The 15,365-nt window shown below is 30.9% G+C and overlaps 1 protein-coding gene across 1 annotated transcript in view; it reads right to left on the minus strand.

Annotated features, from left to right (window-relative positions):
* Positions 1-702: 702 nt before the first annotated feature.
* LOC118189707 (heparan sulfate glucosamine 3-O-sulfotransferase 1-like) overlaps positions 703-15,365 on the minus strand; it is a 147,355-nt gene continuing 132,692 nt past the window's right edge. The window contains exon 4 of the mRNA XM_085810058.1: positions 703-11,442. Within this exon, the coding sequence (XP_085666184.1) occupies positions 10,768-11,442 (675 nt within the window). The 3' untranslated portion in view covers positions 703-10,767. The remainder of the gene's footprint in view (positions 11,443-15,365) is intronic.

Below are 15,365 nucleotides of genomic sequence, written 5' to 3' on the forward strand. Positions count from 1 at the left end.
TTTAACCATTATGGGTTTAATTTTCGGGGATTGAGAGGCTATCTTGGATTATACGGAACTATACCTGCTTGCAAAGTGACGTATAGGTCCGGCCTGCCTCTTTTTAAGGCGTAGTGGTGTGACTGCGGGATTGCGTTTAATGCTAATTTTGGTTGCCTATTTGCATTCGGCGATGCAACCTCCACCTCATATGTAAACTGTATGTTTTAGTCCCCCTTTTTACTTTCGTACTTTTTCCTTTACCGTTTGTTGCTTATTTTTTTAGCACGAGTGTATTTGTGGGTCAGTTGAATATGAATTGATTTCTATTTACATTGCTCGAATATGCATGTACTGAATAGTAATTCTATTTCTTGTGCTTGTTTAGAGATTTCCCTATTTATTTGCCCCAGAGGTGAAAAAATACACGCTCATAGTAGTAGAAAGTAGCAGGTAAGTAGCTGAAAATAGGCATCTTTGAAACTGGTGAACATTTTTTCGGGCATCCAAAGAATTTGAAATCAATTGTGTTCTTGTTTTTTTGTTTCCCTCTCCCAACTGTTGTCTTAATGTACCAATTTGTCCACGTTCGGAGTTCACTTTTGAAACCTCATTTTCCTCAAAGATAACGGCATTTTTGGCCTTAATCCTTTTATTTTAAAATTGCTTTGTATTAATGTTTGTGTGAATATTTTAGACAAATAAAAGAGAAATTTTAGAGCATTACATTTTTCAAAATTTATTTATTACGAAATGTTCCTAACTGATACACAAATTTCGAATATATTGCTTTTAATAACAAGTATATTAGTTCAGAATATACAGATTTATAAAATATAATGATGAGAAAGAAATACTATGTAATTTTTTTCATCGGAAAAAAAAATGTGTAAGGAAAAAATTAACATCATCGGGTTTCAAATAAATACAGTTGTAGAAACTGCTAGAGACCATAATTGATTCACATTCATAATACATGTACTGGGATGTATTACAGATTATTCAAGGTATTTTTGTCGTAAATTAGGTCCTGAAAATTTCCGTACTTCCTTAACAGTACATAAATACTTTACACTTTACAATCATAGCAGTCATGTATAAAAATACTTTACCACAACCAGTGTACAACAGAAATAAACAAATAATGAGCAACAAGAACAATTCATACTCAATTTTAAGATCACCATTACAATGATATGTTGTATTCCGATATGTATTTTCTGATATGTTTAATACTAAACATCTTCATTTCTTTTCAGCAACTTTCCTCATTTTCCTCTACAGCAAAATCGAATTCGTAAACATCATGCAAAAAAAGGACGCGCACAACGTTTCTCCTTCTGAAAGTAACTACACTAGTACACAATTGACACTTGACAGTTAAAAGATAAATTGTAAAAGTTAGTCGCTTTCTGATATGTATAGAATATCACTAGTCTCTTGAGGAGACGCAAGAAAAGGCATATCTTATTATTGTTTATCAAGGGCACAATGTTAAAATGCAGCACCTCTGATCTCCAGTACATTGGAACGGCGAAATATTCCGTCGCATTCGAGTTGTATTTTTAATTCTGGTTTCAAATAATTTACTGATATTCTTATCTACATTTCCAGCATTATAATTTATGCAATAAACTTTAAAACAGTAAAGAAGATATACCTGCTTAAATATACAAGTTGTCGCACATTAATAAATATATAAAATTGTAGAACAATTTTACAAGTATATCTAAACACCTCCAAACATGAGTTTCATTTCTTTCTTTTAAGAATTAATTATAGAAGTTAAAAACACATGAAAATTTTAGTTTTGAACAGCTGTATACATATATGTGCTGAAATGCAAAAGTCAAGTTGCAAGCGATATTTCGTCATACTTGTTTACATTCACGAAACAGCATTCGAATGTTTCATGTCATTATATAGATAACAGCATTAACCGGAAATTTCAATACGGGAACACATTAAACACCTTATTCTCATAAAACGTTTTTAAAGATCTATACACTTAACCTCATTATTTACATAAAAGCCTAGTGAAATATACCAATATATATCGGCTTGCCTCGAAATGACAGAAAAGAAGTGATTTGGAGAGGGAAAATTTTCTGCAACAGGTAGATCTGTAGTGAAAGGAATGCAGACTTATCTTCTTTTGCAAATTTTGAAGCTTCGGAAAGAACAGTTTCATCGTTAGCAGTTCTAGGATGTCTTAGATAAGGGAATTAGAAGCAATACGATCACTGCCACCGTGCTACAGTACAATCAAAGGATTCACTGGTGCTGTTAGATAAAACCATTCAAGCGCAGTACTGTTGCATTTTTCACTAAATAATGTATACATTATAGATTCTCCGATGAGAGAGACACAATAAGGTATGACAGGTTTATATTTTCAGCAAATGTTATGATCAATGGAAGTACGTATCTCTTAGGTGATTCAAAGACTCATAAAAATGCCATTTTGATGAAGAGCTAGCGTATGTCTATATATTTGCAGATAAAGCAAGCCGGTGATTAATGGCATATAATTTTTCACACACAAAACTTTTACAGTGTAAACACACTAGAGAGACAGATATCCAGGCTATGTGATAGCTAGCAAGGTCACAAGAATTATTTGCAGTTTAACAACAATCCTTTCACTTCAAAGGACTCGTAAACTTATTAGTATGAATGAAATGATTAAAAAGTAGAAGAGTTTATCTTAAGATTACCCTGAGCTCAAGCTGGATTGAGAGTTTTTAATCCTCAGATATCTGCATGATATTTTGATGAGTCATACAAATCATACATTTTTTACAACTGGAACGTCGGGCTGTATTACGCTTTGTTATAAATATTATTAAAAGGGACCTCCTTTAAGAAGCTCCTGATTAATCTCTATATTTCCCACTTTTGAAGAATTTTTACGACCTACAGATTAATAGATCATTAATGATTTATTTATTTAACATTTTAAATGTTATGACATGTGCAGAGAATACGTAACATTTTGTTAAAATTAACATACTCGGATTTGCAACTAAAGATTTGCACTTCACTATATATATATATATATATATATATATATTTATTTACATGTATCATATTTATATGATGAAGAATATTTTTAAGTTTATTAATAAGGTCTTATGTTATTTCACAAACATTCCATCATCAGTTGAGAAATTTTTAATCAATAAAAGGACTTCCTTCAACTAGTATTAGATTTTATATTTGCATAAACATACCTACGATTTGATAATACGATAGCAAATACATCTAAATTTTTGCAAATACTGTGTAAACTGTTTGATGCGTCTTTTATTTTAATTTAAAAGATTTATTTTTATACCCCCAAGTTAATTTGAAGTGAATCTAAAAAACGGCCTTTTATTGTATTTTCTACACCTTTTCTTACATCTGCTCGAATATTTCCAATTTTACCGTACTGTTGCACAGAATGTAAAATTGAAGATGAAAAGTTAACCTTCAGCAACAATCAAATAGAAAGTTTTTTCGAAATACGAGAAAGAAGTCAGAATTATATGTTCAATTTCTTCATCGCAGTCGATTCTGCTTTGAATAAAGGATTTTCATTTGTCATCTAAATTTATAAATACTTCGGATACCGGAGGCAAATTGTCATTAAAGATTATCGGTCACCTCGTTTCCTTTGGATCATATTTAAATGTCCCAAATTAAATAGCATGCTTCCGAACTTGCATGAAGTTCGAATTTCACCTGCCTTTAGAACTATGTTTACCGTAAAAAGAAAGGATTTCAAGAACATATTATTTCAGCTGGACCATATCTATTTCAAAATTAATCAACCATTAATTTATTGCTGAATTATACACATCTTTGTTAAATGATTTAGAAAAAATAAATAATTTAAAGCAAAACGAAAAATACAAAGAAACGCCTGAGTGCTGAATAAGCAGATATTATAATTAGGAAGTAACTAGATTAAAGATGTATATTAAACAATATTGAGCTTGAGAGCGAAGTTACGAAACAGTTCGTCAAACACTAAAGCTCACAGGGGAAAGGAAAGTAAACTTACATTGCTAATTAATGAAAATACGTTATATGCTTAACTAATGACGGACGAGTAAAGAATAATACTTAACTATAGAGACTTAACTGAGGGAAAAATACATACGGACGAGAATATTTAAATTTCAGATATAATTTGTCATTTTTTGGCTTAGACATATTATGCAAAAATGAACGCTAACTAAACGCTGCAAAAATTGTTGAGAACTTGAAATTTCACTTTCACAGGTTTAAAGTTAATTTCGCATATTTTAAATAAAAGTCTGAATGTTTTTTTTTTACAAATTAATAAATAAACATAATCTTGCTTAGTTTTATTAAGGAGGTGAGTTAATTCTTCCTGGAAAAATTTCATTCGCACAACATTCGTGTCTCTTATTGGAATGAATTTTTAGTTTGGGAAGAGTATAATTATTCAGGAAGACGGAAAGAATTTTCAAAGCGAAAAGTTTTATATAGGGTGAAGAAAACGAGGTGACTGAGAGCGTGATCCAGTGTTCGAAAGCTCAATTGCACATGTTTTATCTATAAATGCAACAAATAATAGAGAATTACACGAGTTTGCTTCCTAATATTTCTGATGAAGTCTAGAAAAATATGTATAATACACGCTTTTTTTTTTCTTTTTTTTTTAGAACGGTACTTGATTTTTAACTTTTAGAACTTATAAAACAATACCAAATACTTTGATTTTTAGTAAAAAAATCATAATATTTTGGATTGTTAACTTTCAAAATGTGAATTTCCTTATATGTAATTTTGGAGTGTCATGTTTATAGACTATTTATTAGGATCTTAAAAAAGCAAGTCATGGAATACTAGTATTTTTTCCCAGCATAGAGGGATCTTTCAAAACTCTAGAAATGAAAATAAATGTATATATAAATGTGCGTGATTAAAAAGTGCAATCATGGTAAATCTCAGAACTCGCTTCAATTTTTTTTTTTTTTTTTTTTTTTTTTGAAACGCGCTTACTTTAAACTTCTAAGTTAGGATTGTGATGTCATAAGTGTCATCCAGATAGCTGCTTATTCTATCATTAAATACATTTAACAACCAAAAATAGAAAAGAGCACTATATTAAATACATGTAAAACATTGGATCACACCTTTTATGAAAATATTGGTTAAAAACTAACAGCTTTCATCAAGATATTTAACTACATTAACAGATATGCATCATGGATTCGAGGGCATATTTCAGGCAATCAGTAGTCGAAGTGTAAGGGCCAATACCTTTTGTCTATTATTCACTGTCACCGAATTTTAAGAAACGAAACAATCATTACCAATTTTAAGTTATTAAATATGAATTATTAACATATTTATTCACATATATATAATAGATATTTCTGTTTCATAAAGATCTAGTAGTTAATAAATATATTTTATATATAAAAATATGATTCATATGAAAATCGACAAAATGCTTTCAAATTAAAAAAAAAAACATCTAAAATAATGCCGTATTCTTCCGGCACCTAAAGATAAAAATAGAAACTTATGTACCTGTATGAGCATTATGATATGTTAATTCAGATGTTTTAAAGATCTGTGCACCTTATTTAGAACAACGTACAATGCCTATTGTATTATAAATATGTACAATGTCTATTATATCAAATGAAAAATATTTAAAAATGCTTCCTTAAAATTAAAATTACTTTATGAACTTTATGAAAGCTCCAGTTGTGCCAACATCTTTAAATTACAGTTTTCAATAAAATGTTGATTTACTAGCTTCAGCACAAGAAAAGTGCGTCTTCATGTAAGGCTGTATGAGTAAACGTTTCTCATAAAATTCCATGCAATAGACATAATATATATAAAATTCAGACACTTTTAAAATTACACAAAGTTTATGATTCAGTTTCTTGTTCACGATGAGTCATATGTAACAATACCTTTAAATTCGTAGAGAAGAGGAAAATTATCATATGAATTGATAATTTCAGAAAAAAATTCTAATACTCCTTATATTTTAATTTAAATTAATAGCCAGACACTCTTAAGGCATGGTAAAAAGGCAGCATTGCTTTTAATGCGAATAATAATGGAAATGAATATGATGATGGTTTGTTATATTTTAAATTATTCCAAAATAGATAAATTTAAAGTATTCAGTTTTAATTTACTAAAAAACTCAATGCTGGCTGACTGAAATACTTACTCAAACAAGAAAAGGTATGATTAACATGTTTCCATATTTTTTATAAAACAGCATTCAACACATATTAATTAGATAGGGAGCACGGGAAATAAAAATAATACTAACAATTCGAAAACAATAATCATAAAATTAAGCACTTAATTGTACCTTCGATGTTTGCCGGTTTAATTACTTTGCACGCAAGTAAAGCTTTAAATACAATTATGAGTAAGTATTTGAATTCCTTTATATTTAAACCTACTTTTTTAGAAACCTCACTTTCTTACAATGCAGATATTTTCCTCAACACAGGTAAAAAGATAAGTAATACTTAGAAAAGAATTATTGAAATTATGGATGTTATTGCTTCCATGATTTACACTTCAAGTTTATATTTAGATAATACTTACGAAAACGTGTCACAAAAAATCTGTTTCTTTTCCGAACCACTAATATACTCTCTACACAAAGATTTACTAATTTGAAAGAACCTTCGCTCTTAAATTCGAAATTTATGTTTCATTACGCCAAATTCTCATTATTTAAAATACATAATAACGCTTTATACTTAAAGTAGAAAAATTACATAAAATGAACTTTTAAGGCGATTGTGAAAGTTGTAAAAGTAAGCAGTTCGAGTGGGACTGAAAAGTTATTCCATCAAAAATGCTTTAATAAAAGGAAATTAATGATAGCTGAAAGAAAATACGTATTTATTTATAAAATTGATTAATAAATTAACATTATATTAAAATAGATGATGAAAGCTCTAATCTTTGGAAGTAAAAATATTATAATCTTGAAACTTCAATACTGTAAGTTCATGGATTTATAATTGAATCATCGTATAAGGAATCGTGAATTTTACTTACAAATAACGTCTTAGGATAGCTTTAACAAATAAAAATATTTAGTATGTTCATAGCGGAAAAAGTAGATTTAGCACTGCCGTTTTCAAAAACTTGGAAAAGAATAAAATTATTTTTAATTTATTAATTATATCTGTAAGTACTCAAAATATATTAATAATACAAGCCGCAAGTTCTGCTTTGCTAAGCATTTTCCTCATTTATATTGCGATTTTAGTTCATTAAATTTCAGCAACTTTTCTCATAGAGTTCTTAAATTCATTACTATAATTAATCTTTAGAAGAAATGGTGGTTGAGACTCTGACTTTCAAGACGAATGCATAAAGGGCAGGAAAAACATTTCATGAGAAAGACAGTATATTTTTCAAATTTACAAAGCTAAGGCGACCCATGTTTAAAATAAAACTTACCGGAATTTAAAAGAGTCTGTTTACTGAAAATAATTTGAGTAACCTAGGAGAAGAACATAGTTTATTTAAAATTATTTGAGGTGTATTATTTTTCAAATAAAAAGCTTTTCCGGCTCAAATTTTAAATTAAGAGTGTTTCCTTAGTAATAAAAGTAACATTTTTTCACAATTAAGTAAAAACGTATTCAACACTGACAATTAAAATGCAGTGTTTTTCTTCCTTTGATCAGCCATAGAGTAGTAATTTCAAATTATGATAATTTAATAATCTCTCAGTTAAAGCAAAACTCTTACAACAAAAGACTGTCGGAAATGAAAAACATAGATTTTTTATAATTAGTCTCTCTTAAGTCTGAACTGTGGTCTCTCAGCCTTCTTACTCTTGCTACATTCTTGAAATAACATTCGCGCCATTCAAAAATACTTTCATATAAGATTAGTCTAGTCATCAATATTTCTTACGAAACACAAATATTCCAGGAAACCCAAAGCTTCTTAAATGGAATTCAATTAATATTTTGGTGACATTTTAATAATATTCACTTAATTTACAAGCACCTCTGTGTGAGTCTCATACTATATCTTTGCCTTCCCTCGCAAGCACATGATTACCATTTAATTTATTCTTTATTTTCGATTCACAATTTCTTTCAATATTTGATAAATATAATATCTGCAATATTAATTTTATTTTTATCTTACATAACAATATTCATTAGAAAAGCTTTTAATTCTTCGCTTTAAAAACCACGTTATATATTATAGACAATTAGAAATGACGGACGTTATTTTATACCTGATTGAGGTAAACACGTGGGCTATTGTGGGTTTTTATATAAATGGAAAAAATTGAAATTTGTAAAAATAAGAAAGAAAAATACTTCATTTATCTGTAATAACCAGCAAAATAATACGAGCCGTAATTCTCAGAGGGAAAGAAAAGAAAAAAAAAAGTCAAAACTACTATTATTTCACAATAACTTTCGTTGATAAATGCTATTTAAATACTGTTTACGAGCTATTTTTTATACATTAATTTTAATGCCAAGATTTGCATACATTAGATTACAATATTCAGATTTTTATCAAGGTAGTCTATTCATTAAAAGTTTTTGTCCTGTCTTTTAGAACTCAAGAACTTGTATAAACGCAGATTCAAAATTAAATACAAAGTAATCATTAGATTATATTGATTCGAGATTACCTACAAGATTAAAAATTCAACATTAGTAGCATAATAATAAATAAATACTTATTTGAAAGATTTTTCCCCTTAATTTAAACTCAACTTCATGCCAAACAATTAACTGCTTATTTAACATGATATTTTTTTTAGAACACATACAAGCAGATAAGAATCTTTAACATATAGAAATTCCTCATGCATGGGACATTATGTGCTTTGTGAGAAATGTTACCCCGTTACTCAGAAAGGTTGAGATAAAAAAAAACTGAAAACATAATTCTTATAGATGAGCAATAAATGTACAGCATGCACACAAATTTCAAACTATGTAAATATATTTTTCCGAACCTAATGTTAGCTATCATATTCTATAATTAATTTTTAATACTAACGGTAACACAAATTGAAATGCATTTTTTAAAAATGAAACAGAATTTTTAATATTTAAAATATGATACGATATCGGCTATTTAAACACAATGCAATATAAATCGTTAAATGCCTGGCCATTTTTCGACTTTTTATCCCTTTCAAATGATACAGTCAATAGCGGACAGAAGTGCAACTGATTAAGTAATAAAAAGTTCTATTGTGTTTTTACTAATTACTAAGCACGCTAGAAAAAACGTTACTGTCTTACACATTAGGTCTAAAAAGGTCTGCAAGTTTCATCTTAAATTTCAATTCAAGGGCTTATGAAAAAATTATATTAAACTGAGTTTTAATACAACTGATGCCATAACTTTACCGTCTTTACTGAGGAAATATTATTTCACTCCGATTTAAAAAATAATTTTTATTGTTTATCCATTAAAGCAAAGGAATACTTTAATACCATTAGAGCTACCAAATATAAAATGATTTATGTTTCAGAACTTAAAAAATATAGGCAATTTTACGGAAATATATAATCAGAATTCTCATAAATATACTAAATCTTCAGAGCAGCAGCAGCTTTGATAACACGTTAAGAATAATTTGTAGCCTTGCAATGATTTCTATGATAGTGCTCATTCATCTCCACCGTATTTTATTTCATTAAAAGAATACTTTGTGAAACACTTTATCTCTTACACAATATGAAGTCTCAAATTCTTAAGACACGAGTTCATTGTACAAAATATAAACACAGTGACGCAAATTCAGTAGTTTATCAAACGCTTGAAAAGGTACATTTTTAAAAATAGGAATCTAGTATCACCAAGTGCGTGCTACTTCGACCACTGATTGCAGAGTTTTAGGTATCATATATCTGCAACATTTGATATGCTATTGTAAATACAAATGTCTCACACCACGATCTCACATATTAATGCAAATGCGACAAATGCTCAGAATCAAGCTATGCTCTTAAAATATATCGTGTATTTCCCCAAAATCTTAAGCTCTGAATGACTTAAACTCACAGAGTGAAATGCTAGGCAGTTTAAACTCTAACAATGATATGTTTCAAATAAAGCATCTCTCTGTATATTTAAGTTTCATTCAAAGCAGAAGAGATTTTCTCATCTTCAATGAAAATATCCAGCTTTAAGTATACGGTAATAATCATACAGAAAGAAATGAGATTATGCGCAATACACAGCAATTTAAAACCGAACCTCTGTTATAGCGAAAACATTTAAAAATGAAATTAAATATATGGATTATGTTTAACAATAAATTTGGCACAGAAAATATGCATATTCCTATGAACCATAGTTCCTCTCTCATCTGCAGTGCACGCTTACGTTTCACGTAAGGCAATTTTAAATTGCTTAATTTTGCATTTCACAAGAGATTGTCTAACTAGGCAGATGTTTTCCGTTAATGCAGATAATATCAATTAATCGAAAAATATAGCTTTATCTCATGATCTTACAGCTGATCTATTATTTTATACTGCTAAGAAATAGATACGTCAATCTAATCTGTATTTTAGTGTACTCATTTTAAAATATATTGATGCAGTTATACTGCCGTCATAATTACGAATGACGAGATCATAATGATTTGTTATCACTCATCCTCTAATTTCGGTAGCAAGATTTCGAGCATTCATCTCAATATTTCACAATACAGAGTAAAAGAGAGAGATATGTTATTTGAGAATAGAAGAGGTAACATTGACCTGTACATAAAAAAATTGAAAGTCATTCTTCCGGCCAGCCAAAATCTCTACCAGCTGCTCTGAAGAACATCCTATTATACGGAGCATAAAACTGCCGAAGTTTGTGAATTACTTCTTCAGACACCACCGGATGTCGTCGCCCTTTGCTTTCATTGAGACATTTCTCTGTGGTTTCGTTTCTCACGCAATAAAACCCTTTTGTTTTATTATAGAAAAAATTCTCTTTGGAAATTCTGTGCGCGATGCCAAGGAATTCTTCAATCCTCTGGACTTCAGGAAAAGGATCCCGAATGAGATCGTCACCATCTACAATGTGGATCTGTCTTCTAGGAAACACTCTGTGCCACCTCTCGAAAAAGATAGAGTACATGCTGATGCGTACCGCTTTGTAAGCTGTGTTTACTTGACTGTTGGAATTCAGAACTAAATCCTCGAACGAGGCCAAGGCTTTGTCTTTTCTTGCTTTATTGGCTGCCAGCTGGGCGTAATCTGATATTAATCTGGTCACAGGATCTCGTACAATCAGGAGCAGGCGTATACTTTCGTTCATAGCTCGTATTCGTGCTGGCGCAGATTCTGTAATGAAGTATGCCGGACTTTTCTCAATAGTGATCTGATCTGGAAAGGAATAAGGCATCCTTCTTCTGTACCATTCCAAACCCAGGCTATACTTATCATCTTCGTCAAAAAAGTGCACCTAAAATTTAAGTAATTTTTTTATCAGTTTTATGCAACATTTTATAAAAGATTGTGCATCTTAACATATCATATGATGAAAGTTTTATTAAGTAACCGAAAGTCAACAGTTTTGATAACAATCTAAATATCTTTTAACAAATCGACACTAAATTAGACATAGAATGTAACACCTTATATACTCTCTCTTTTAAAAGGCGACTGGGGATTAGGGGACCCAATCACGAGATCCTGGTGGTGACGAATTATCATTCGTTGGTGACGAATAATTAAAAGGTGAACCTGAACTAAAAGGTAAAGAATTATCATTCGTCACCTTTAATTCGTCACCTTTTAGTTCAGGCGCCACTTGTAAAGTCATTAGGTTTGTTTCAAACAGGAAAGGTGAAAAATGTGCAAAAGCCCTCGCCGGGACTCGAACCCTGGACCTCTCGATCACGCGTCGAGTATGTTTCCAATTACACCATGAAGACGTACGGAAAAGAGGAAGAAAATACCTTATACTAAAAAAAGGAAAATGAAAAGGTATTCAAGAGGATTGCTTCAAACGTTACATGAAGCACTGATATAAGCTAGTGTCAACCAGAACTACAATATCGTTACTAGCACTCTTAATCACCGTAGCTCTTCCTGATTACCCAACAATCTGCATGTGATGAACATGCAAATGTAAATGTATATGTAACTATAGGTGATAATGGAGATTTGATGTTCACTCCGTATAGTCCAGAAGTTGCTATCTATCACTCGTTTAACATACAGCAGACGTAACTGGAAAGTTACTGTAACGTTCCAATGTTGCATTTTCGTCACATTACATTTGTGACTACGATACAACGTCACAAAATTGTCACCTTGGGATGTGGATATGAATATCGCACGGATGTCATATACACGTCACTGCAAACATTTAATATGACCATAAGAAAATTATAAGTTTTTTCCACCTTCACCTTTCATGACTTTACTCACTTAATTCTTCTTTAATGAGAGGTATCCCTGCGCGCTAACCTTAGCTCAAGTCCCCGTTAGTTAATGATTCCGCAATCTAGTCTCCCTCCCCGATACATTATTAAGTGCTTCAATACCTTTCGAAATACATAAATTTTTACGCTAATAGCTGGCGCTTTTAACTATTTTTTTTATTAAAAATATTAATACTTCATAGCGTGCACTAAGAAATCGTGAAACGATATTCTGTGATATTATACCATACTATTGTTATCAAGAGCTGACCAAAGAATTTAGTACAGCTTTTTTTTGTCTTGATGATTTTTTGCGGCCATTTTGTTTAGTTCTGTACCTTCTGCTAGTTGAAGATCTCCTCACTGCTTAAATTTTCAAGTAAGCACTATTTTCTATATATTGACGTGAAAGATATCAGTAATAATTCATATAAAATAGTAAAAGCGTAATTTAAAAATTATGAACAAAAAAAAAAGAATTATGAATTGATAATCGATTCATTTTTATTTGTATTAACGAAGCAAGGCCATTAGTGAAAGTTTACTTTATTTTTTGTCTCAGTTCTTAAAATTTTTAATTTAAGGAGTCAGTTTTATTTGGTAGATATAATTATACTTCTGTTGCTTTTAATATTAAAAGATAATGTGAAAAGTAATTTACATTATGCATTTTATTACAGTACTTTTCATCAATCTCTGGTATTTTTCAAAATTATTTTCACAAATTCGGTCCGTACTTCCATGCGGGTTACCTTGAGTGACATTACAAATTATGACGTATTTCCATAGCATTACAAATGATACTATATTTCCAAAACCAGGTTATAGTTATATATAATATGTTTTCAATGAAGTTTAGTAATTATTATAATTTTACAAATAGCATATTACTTTTTAATGCTGAATATTTTTACATGCTTCCACCATGCGAATTTCTTCATGTGAATTTTTTAACTAATGAGAACACTGAAAAACAATAAATGGCTTTGGAAAGATACACTTGTGACGAAAACTGCGAGCGTAAAACAATTGCAGACAAGATCGTTGTAAAGGACCAATCACAACACAGACAGGATGTACACTACCGCATTTTCCATAATTCACATGGATAGACAGTAGAAGCACCAATCACAGAACACCATGTGCAGAGCATTACTTGCAGCAAAACCTTTAATAAGCAGTGTGGAAAAATTATTTCTTAAATCAGGTGTTTGAACGTGCTAACAAGAACGTGCCTAATGGATAAGGCATCGGTTTCCTAAATCGCAGACTGTGGTTTCGGGTACTACTCATAGTACAACTTCTTTATGTTCAGAACGAAAAGCCGTAATTTGATTCATGAGTTCGCAGCTACCCGATGCAGGGTGCTTTGAAAATCCAGGAAGAAAAAAGTCATTTCAAAAACATGAAACACAGACCCAAAAACCATAACGTTCCTTCACGTTTCAAACTAAAGACTAACTCTCATTCTTATACATTCTAGAAGCTGTTGTCAGTTTACTTAGCTTTAATTCATTTCAGTTCGTAACAATGACACCTACAGGGAATCAACGAGCTGAACTGTTAAAGCAGTTTTATCTGAACGGGGAAAATGCTGCCGAAGCAGTACGAGTTTATCACCGAAATCAGAAGCTTAGAAATTCTTATGTTTCGCAAAAACTGTGCATGATTTGGTAAAAAAAATTTGAAGAAACTGGATGCACATATGATAGTAACGCAATGAAGACAACCATGTGTTCCTGCTGAAGTTTTTGTGAAATCCACAATACGATTACTGCAGGTACATTGCATACTATAAGAACTATTGCCTGCAGTTTGTGGATGTACCGAAAACCACAGTCCAGAAACTTCTGCGCTCTATTCTTTCCATGTATCCTTATCAACTCATCTTATTTGTAGCACTCATCTTATATGTACACACATAAGCAATGTGAGGTGCTGCATCACAAGCACGTTCGTTCTCGGTCCGAACTTCTTCGAACACGTCCCTTCCACAGGTATGAAAATATGTGCTCCATTATAATTGCTCGATATATAACAATGCTGCAAGAATTGCAGCATCGAAATATCGTTAATGATATTGTTTGGATAAATGGATGACAATTATGTAATCTTTTATGATGAGATGTAACCTTAGTACGATGAGAAAATTTGGCATGATTAATATGCATATTTTCAATAATTTAAAACTTTAAAGGTCCTGTAAATTCTTTAACACTTTGAGAGGTATAACTTCTTACTGTATTAAAAATCAGTGCAGTTGTTATTCATTTTACCGAAGGGATTCTAAAAATTACAGAATTAGTAAATAAATTAATAATAATAATTCTCTAATAAAACACGGTTATCGCGTCACTATATTAGCCATTTTAAAAACAATGCATTGTTATGCGACATGTCATTCGCGTGTCTAATTATATTCTAATTACGTCACTTTGTGACGCTTCGTCAGTGTCTCAGTGCGACTTCACAACGATGTCATAGTGTGACCTTACGAAAACACTGCAGTGTGATTTCACAGCAACGTCGCAGTGTAACTTCCCAACAACGTTGCAACGTGTGACTTCACATCTACATCCCGTATTACTCCATATTAAACCACCATTAAAGGCCAAAAGGCCTTATAAAGAAAGTATCTATTTTTAGTTATCTAAAAAAATACATAAACTGCATTAATAAAACAATCACAATTTCAGGTCTGTGATTATTTAATAGATAACAGTTGCCCCTTAAACATTACAAATAATAATTTGTAAAACCTCCCTTGGATGCAATGCATACTGTTGTACGGCGGGGCAAGGAATGCTAAGAGATTCCTTATGCCGTTTTCGATAGATTTTACCAGGCAATCCTCAATTATCACTACAGATCTTCAAAGCTTGATGGCCCTTGTACCTGATGGTTTAGCAAGTCCCAAATAAGTTCAAATGGCAAACGTTCCGAGAAACAAGCTGATCAG

The sequence above is a fragment of the Stegodyphus dumicola genome, chromosome X2 (genome assembly GCF_044657685.1).
Source record: "Stegodyphus dumicola isolate Sdum_Otavi_A_Nest chromosome X2, ASM4465768v1".
Lineage (NCBI taxonomy): Eukaryota > Metazoa > Arthropoda > Arachnida > Araneae > Eresidae > Stegodyphus > Stegodyphus dumicola.